The sequence below is a fragment of the Teleopsis dalmanni genome, chromosome 2, assembly GCF_002237135.1.
Source record: "Teleopsis dalmanni isolate 2A chromosome 2, ASM223713v2, whole genome shotgun sequence".
In the NCBI taxonomy this organism is placed as follows: Eukaryota; Metazoa; Arthropoda; class Insecta; order Diptera; family Diopsidae; genus Teleopsis; species Teleopsis dalmanni.
Genome location: NC_051847.1, coordinates 189,429,253 through 189,436,897, shown reverse-complemented (window position 1 = coordinate 189,436,897; position 7,645 = coordinate 189,429,253). Strand labels below are relative to the sequence as shown.

The 7,645-nt window shown below is 26.3% G+C and overlaps 2 protein-coding genes across 2 annotated transcripts; one reads left to right on the top strand and one right to left on the bottom strand.

The window, feature by feature from the left end:
• Positions 1-2,192: 2,192 nt before the first annotated feature.
• On the top strand, positions 2,193-3,084 carry LOC119677564 (protein NDUFAF4 homolog). Its single transcript, XM_038088966.1, has 4 exons — positions 2,193-2,418; positions 2,502-2,593; positions 2,659-2,884; positions 2,944-3,084. The coding sequence occupies exons 1-4, from the start codon at positions 2,274-2,276 to the stop codon at positions 3,063-3,065; spliced, it is 585 nt and encodes a 194-aa protein (XP_037944894.1). The 5' UTR covers positions 2,193-2,273; the 3' UTR covers positions 3,066-3,084.
• Positions 3,047-5,246, bottom strand: LOC119677563 (WD repeat-containing protein 61-like). Its single transcript, XM_038088965.1, has 5 exons — positions 5,168-5,246; positions 4,802-5,102; positions 4,505-4,743; positions 4,256-4,443; positions 3,047-3,467 (listed from the first exon to the last, which is right to left on the bottom strand). Exons 1-5 carry the CDS (start codon positions 5,168-5,170, stop codon positions 3,194-3,196), a joined length of 1,005 nt encoding a protein of 334 aa, XP_037944893.1. The 5' UTR covers positions 5,171-5,246; the 3' UTR covers positions 3,047-3,193.
• Positions 5,247-7,645: the final 2,399 nt, after the last annotated feature.

The window sequence follows — 7,645 nt, the reverse complement described above, 5'->3', positions numbered from 1 at the left end:
TCAAATCTAACAAATCTACAAAAAATGTTATATACAACTGTAAAAAGATTCTAGACTTTCATGAATTAACTAAAAATAAATAAATGTTTTAATGATCACAAGAAATTTTTTTAAAAAAAAAAATAATTATTTCACGGGCTAATTGGTCAGTTATTAAATAATGATCTTTTTTAAAAAAAAAAAAATTTATTATTTAGTTTTATAAGATTTTTATTGTTCAATAAAAATCTATTTCGAGTCAAAATATTGGACAATAAAAATCTTATAAAACTAAATAATACATTTTTTTTTTTAAAAAAAAGATCATTATTTAATAACTGACCAATTAGCCCGTGAAATAATTATTTTTTTTTTCTAAAAATAAATAATTATTTAAATTTTTAAAAATTTTAAAAATATATACAACGTATTTATTTTTTTCATATCATTTTTATTAAATTTATTTTGTACATTTGATTTATGTTATAAGTAATTACTACTTCAATATTTTAAATTTATTAAATACAAAATATTGAAATTAAAAATTAAAAAAGAGTATTTAAATTTATTATAATGTAAATGATTTTTAACTGCCCACATTAATAAAAATTAAAAAATTTTGTTTTAAATTAGTTTTATAAGTAAAAGAAGATCATAAAAGATATTATTTGTTTTAAAAACTCTTATAAAATTTAAAAACCCATTTTTCATACAAAATCCTTTAAGTGGAAATACAATATTATATAGAATTAACTTTTTCGAAAAGGGTGGTCAACTTCAAACAAATTAAATTCTTAACGTGATTATTAATAATATAATTAAAAAAGAAAAAAAATCAAATGTCTATACAATTCAAACGGAAATTTAGACAGTTGTCTTCACTTTATTGTCAATCACTGTATTCAGCAATTACATTAAATATAGTTGATCTTATAGGTTATGATGTAGAATTGTCAATTCTAATAAGTAAAAATTTACTTTCGTTACCTTAAAACTTACTGGACTGATGTGAAACTATATATATAATATATATGAAATTAAATCTCTAGATTATTATATATATAATGCGAAAGCAAGAATCTGAAACTAATAATCATTCAATATAAGAATTTGACTTCCTTATATGCTCGATAATTTTAGAAAAAGAAAAGTATACATGACAACATGATTTCAGTTTACTATAATTACTATATTTATAATAATTACTATATTCCAAGCACATATAACAAGTGATTAACTTTATGTACAGTTGACTATATAGGGAACTCCAACATCATATTCAGAATATAATTATAAATTTAGCTGTAACGGCATAACGTTATACCTTATGCCTATTTGATGTCAAGTACATGACTTAATGTTTCAAGAAAAAGGCTATAATTGCCATTTTAGGACTGTGTATTCTATTAAAGCGCAAAAATTGTTTCTCACATACCACTTAATTGTTATTATTTAATCGCATCCATTAATGTAAATGTAGTTCAAAGATAATTCAGCAAACATAATTCTAAGGTTATTGGAACAAGAAGCACTTCGCTTTTTAATATTGTTTATTTTCTCATATAAAAATAGTTCTATATCATCGCTAATACTGTATTCGCATGAGAGTTTTGTCAGTAGTTGTTGCTTTCAATGCCAAATTATTTTACTTGTATTTTACTTGAATTTTACTACGAGTAGCTCGTGGAACAGACCTATTATTATGAGTTAAATGCGATCATGTAATTGCACTATAGCATAAGGAATATTAATAAAAATACGATTAAAAATATTAAGCAAGTAGAATAAACTATTTTTTTAACTAAAAATTATCATTTTAACCGATTTAGTTAATAATTGACTGACAACATACTTAGGCTCTATCAATATTTATAATGACAAAGGTTAGAAATTACGTTAGCAATACATAATAAGTTAGTAATAATTGACTGCATTGCAGTTAAATTTAAATAAATTTTAGTTTTAATAAATTTAGCTACAATAGTCTATAGGAATCGTACTATAAAACTTTATTTCTGATATGATCAAAATTGTAAAACAGTTTTGAAAACAAATAATATCTTTTATGATCTTTTACTTAAAAAAATAATTTAAAACAAAATTATTCAATTTTTATTAATGTTGTGGGCAGTTAAAAATCATTTACATTATAATAAACTTAAATACTCTTTTTTAATTTTGCCGCAAGATGTCACTCTACTGAAAATATTGAACATATGTTTTTTATTTTCATGAGTTTTGCTTTTGTGCCGATTTAATTGAACAAATAATTATAAATTAAAATATTTCTGAAAATGGGTAATGTCAGGTCTATGTTATCGCGCAGAATAAATCGATTTAATGTAGAAAATCGAGCACACAGGTTTTTAGACCGAGAAAAAACGGCTGCGGCACCAAAATTTGAATCTAATATCAAAGACATGCAACGTGCATTGGAACGTAAATATTGCAATTTTTATATATTTTTAAATTCTTGAATGAAAATAAAAAACTTTTAACCTAAAACTATTTGCAATTCTTAGTCGATCCAAATCTTAAGCTTAAGTTAGAAAGCAAGGACTCGGCATTGGATGAACGCTTGAAAAGGGTTTATGTAACATCCGAAGATAAATTTGTATGTTAACACACACACATTATATATATGACCTTACATTAATATAAATAATTCCAATAAAACAGGTTGAGTATCCTATAACACGAACTTTTAATCCAGATAGACCATTACCATTAGACAGAACAACGCCGGAGTTTTCAGAATATGGACATGTAATGCCAAGAGAAGTTGCGCGGGGACGTTGCACATTAAAACAGGCAATCGATTTTATTACGGATCATAATAGTGAGCCAGAAGTCTGGACTAAACAACGAATTGCTCAGCAGTACAAAATGAAGGAACCTCTTATTGGTGAGTAACATTTTAAATAATTATAATAATTTTTAATAATTATTTCCCTTTATTCGCAGATGATATACTTACATATTTCAAATCATTCAATGTTCACATACCGGAAAATACGTGGGATAAACATTTAACACAAGCGCAAATTAAACAAATAGACGCAAAGGATTCAAATTCAACAAAGTAAACGGTTTTTCTTTTATTTATCAAAAATCTTACACGGTTGGTGATTCAAATGAGAAAATGCTTATTTAATGAAAAATAAAAAATTTAAAACTTTAGAATTTTGTACTTGCACTAGATCTATATATGCGTCTAAACAACAGCATTTGGTGGACAGTTATATATATTAAGACACTTGTCCTCCGATACTGAAATCACTTTATCATTATTATAGTTATACGATACACCCCAAGCTTGATCTGCGTGTTCCTTAAATGTATGCATACACTTTCTCTCAGCAAAGTCCCAGATTTTAACTGTTGTATCACTAGAGGACGATGCGAAATGTTTACCATCCTCCGAAAATGCAACACAGAGTACCCAAGATGCATGTCCTGAAAGCGTACCAGCTACATCGGAGTGTGCACTGAAAGTATAGAATAAGTTTTTATTAGTTTGTATTTTGTACGATGATCTGATTTAAACTAAACCTAAAGACTATTGGAAATTAATTCTATAAGCATGGTTGAGAATTGAAGCAAATTGTTGTTGTTGTAGCCCGCGGGAATTAAGATTAATAAAATATGAATATTAATAAAATATTAATATTAATAAAATATTAATATTAATAAAATATTAATATTAATAAAATTGTATATTATAATATAATATTAATAAATATTATATTAATAAAATATTAATATTAATAAAATATTAATATTATTAAAATAATATCGTCGTCACTGGTACAATTTTTCTAAAATTTTTTAAGGGATTTCCCATGAACACTGAGTTCGTTGTTCTAAAACACAGAGATCTATCGAAGTAGATAACATGAAATGAATTTCTAATACGTGTACATGGGTTAGGATGTGGGTAGACACAATTGTAGTGTGAGAGCTAGTCGATTGTTTAGAAACAAAATTGAATTAGGAATAAATGTATTAATAAGTGACAAATTTGCACTGCTCTTGAGCTAGGACAGTTCTTGTTGCACAGAGAAGGCATCATTATTTGTAGGGGCTATTAGGCACAGACCTGTTGAGAACATCGCTGTACCACAACCGTGGTCTCGAAGAGGATACTGCAACTGTGTGGAGGTTTATTGTTAGGTAGCACTGTAATATATGGAATAACGTATAAAATGGGAAGAAATATCAATTTTAAGATTATGGTTTATCAAAACATATAACAATTATTCAAACTTATACATACACATCATAAAGTTTCATATGTCCATCATCGGATGCCGTCAACAACATCTGGGAATTTGGTGAAAAAGTTAAACTACGCACAGACATAGCGTGACCTTCCAGAGTCTGTACAACCTTACCAGCAGCAACATCAAATATAGTTATGATACCATCAATAGCGCCACTCGCAATATACTTTCCATCCGGGCTCTATTATCAATAAGATATTATATTTTAAAAAAAACTCTATATAGAAATTAATTATACATACATAAGCTATGCTTAGTGTAAATTTTCCGTTTTGTGGATCGAGCACCTGCTCTGTTTGGCCAGTCTCTACGCTATACATTGATATTTTACCAGTATGTGAACCCGATATAATAAATTTATTGCATGGCGAAAACGCCACCGTCCACAAATCAACCGGACCTAATCTTAATAGATGTTTGCGCTCTCCAGACTCAGTATCCCATACACACAAAGTTGAGTCCAAAGAACTACTAGCTATTTCTATAAAAAAATAATTTTTAAATATTATAATTTTGTATTAATATATATGTCTACTTACTTTTTCCATCAGATGAGATTGCAACCGAAATTACACCTAAAGCGTGTCCCTTAAGTGTGTGCCGAAGTTTGAGCGTAGAATCTTTATTAATGTCCCAAACTTTCAACAAATCATCCAGCCCGCCAGTTACGACGAAATCAATAGGCTCATTTTTTTTCTTTGCTGTTAGGGAGTCACGACTTACGTCAGGATCTCTATCCTCCTCAAAACTAGACTCGATTGCCGGTTCCTGAATTCTAGCCCAACCGCAAGACCATATACCGTCTTCATGAGCATTTTCCTCTTTATATATTAAAGAAAACTGTAAAGTATTTATAAATTTTTATTTGTTCCATTAAATTGGAGCTGAAAAATAATTACTCTTACCATATTTTATTGCAAAACTTTAAAAACAAAGTTATTGGCACAACTCAAATAAAATGCAAAGGAAAAACAAAATTGACGTATTTGGCAAACAGATGTAAACAGAGCGTTGCCAACAACTTTTTTACTTGTCACTTAAAAGTTAAAAGCAGCTCATCCACAATGTATTGTTTCAAAAATCCTGATGTAATTAGAAGTAATTATTTGTGGTATTATATTTATTAACAAGTTGATTTATTTTAAAATTTAATATAATTTAAAAAAAGCAGGTATTTTATATTTGATGCTACTTCATCTATTGGTGTAGTCCTAAGTAGCTCGATGGAGTTACAAATGAAAATCATCTAACCAGCAATAAATAATACTCCAGCGTAATTACTCTGTATAAATATCACACTGTTATGGTTTAAACAAAAATTTTTTTATGATTTAAATTAAAACGTTACTTATAATAAACTTAGAAAACTTTAAAAATACGATGGAATTATAAGCAAATATATATTATTAATTAATTTAATTTATTGCTTATACATAAGCATTTTTATATGTTTATGAAGTTTATATATTTATGAAATTAACTGTTAAAATACATTTATTTGGATAGTGTGAACGGACTGTTCATGTTTTGGTCACTGTTTAGTAATTTATGGTCATAACGATGCCAACTAATGTATACCCAAACAAACGTGGTACGGTACGATATGCTATAGATAGCCCTTACGGTATATGGAATAACACAAATAGCTACAGCAGGCTACTACGGCAGTTTACGATATTATATCATAACGCAGTTATACTGCATTTAAAACAATTGACTGCTCTAGATATCGTGGTTAGTTTACAAGATTTGAAAAGTTTGCTCAACATGGAAAAAGAATGTTTAGTTTTAAACTGAATCAATTAAATATGCTTTTAAAACTTTATGAATAATTTATAGTTTCATTATAGGAATTCTTAATATATATCAATTTTTATTATAAAATTTTTATTACAAAATTTTTATTATAAAATTATTTTATAAATTTATATAAATTTATATATGTAAATGCATTTTAAAAAAATAGAAGACTTTTGTTTATTTTAATGCATTTATTTAAAATAATGCTAATATAAAGCATAACACATTGAAAGTGCCTTATCGTACCATATCTTTGTTATCTTAGCTATATCGTTACCGGAAAATGTATGAGATTGTACCAAAACTGATCTGTTTAGAGGTACTTTTAATCACCAGATATGACAATTGATTTACTATTTTTTCTATTATTTATTAACTTAATATTATTTTTACTATAATACTATATACATTATTACATTACATTACTATATACATTACATTACTATATATTTTTATCAAACCCAAAAAAAAACTGTAAGATTGATTTTTTTAAAATCTTTTTATCTTTTATCTGATTGAGTATTTTGATTTCATATGAGACAAATCACAATACGTATCCATTTAAAACTAATGGCAGCCAGTATTTACATGCATATTAACAAGAATATGATATGAAAAGTTTAATATTTTTCACAGCAATTAGTGTACTTTTATTTTTTTATTGGAAACAATTACAAATCCTTAGGAAAACAGTTATTTATTCACACAAAAACAATTATTTAAAATACTTTATTTAAATTATAGTTAAATCCAAATTGTTGAAACTGAAATCTGAAGCTCGATTCCTTAAATGCGATAAACTTTGGGAACAACGAAAAACTTTTTTCTCACCACAGTTTACACTTTCTTGCAAACTTCAAGTTAACAATTATTTTAGATTATAACTGTTAAATAAATAATAATTGTATAGTTCAAATGTAGCATTCAGGAAGTATTGGAAATAGTTGAATATATTAAATATAAATTATATTTATTATTTTCTATTAATATAGCGTTCAGGGAGTATTGGAATTAGTTGAATATGTTAAATATAAATTATATTTATTATTTTCTTTTAATATAGCGTTCAGGGAGTATTGGAATTAGTTGAATATATTATATATAAATTATATTTATTATTTCCTTTTAAATAAATTCTAATGAGTTTTTCGAAAAGAAGAGAACTACAACAACAAAAATGTTCTTTGATATTATTTTAATTAATTGAATTTTTGACTGAATAAATTCTAATATTAAACGGTATATACAACAAACTTTATATAACGCGCACTAAACATATATAGCGACTGCAATAATACCAAATCATACAAATTTATTTCACCATACATTTTAAAAAAAAATTTCTGGCAACACCACAGAAATTCTAAAACAACTCAAGACCTGCTCCCAAGAAAATTTTCATTCATTCGCATTTGAGTGGTGGTCGAGGTATTGTTGAGGAGTCTGATTATAATTGTTTGTTTTTTGTTTAAATAATATATAAATGAATTTTTTATGTAAGTGTGAATCAATTACTTTTTAAATGATCGTTAATAATCAATCCCAGCTAAAAATAATTTCAAATTAAATCAGTGATCAGTGAA

What these genes read in the sequence shown, in the direction of transcription:
- LOC119677563 (XM_038088965.1), bottom strand. An exon ending in TTACACTAAGCATAGCTTAT is followed by an intron (nt 4,444 to 4,504) that starts GTATGTATAATT and finishes TATTGATAATAG; the next exon opens with AGCCCGGATGGAAAGTATAT. An exon ending in CATATGAAACTTTATGATGT is followed by an intron (nt 3,468 to 4,255) that starts GTATGTATAAGT and finishes CTATACTTTCAG; the next exon opens with TGCACACTCCGATGTAGCTG.
- LOC119677564 (XM_038088966.1), top strand. Translation starts at nt 2,274, where the DNA reads ATGGGTAATGTCAGGTCTATGTTATCGCGCAGAATAAATCGATTTAAT. An exon ending in TAACATCCGAAGATAAATTT is followed by an intron (nt 2,594 to 2,658) that starts GTATGTTAACAC and finishes CCAATAAAACAG; the next exon opens with GTTGAGTATCCTATAACACG. An exon ending in AATGAAGGAACCTCTTATTG is followed by an intron (nt 2,885 to 2,943) that starts GTGAGTAACATT and finishes CTTTATTCGCAG; the next exon opens with ATGATATACTTACATATTTC.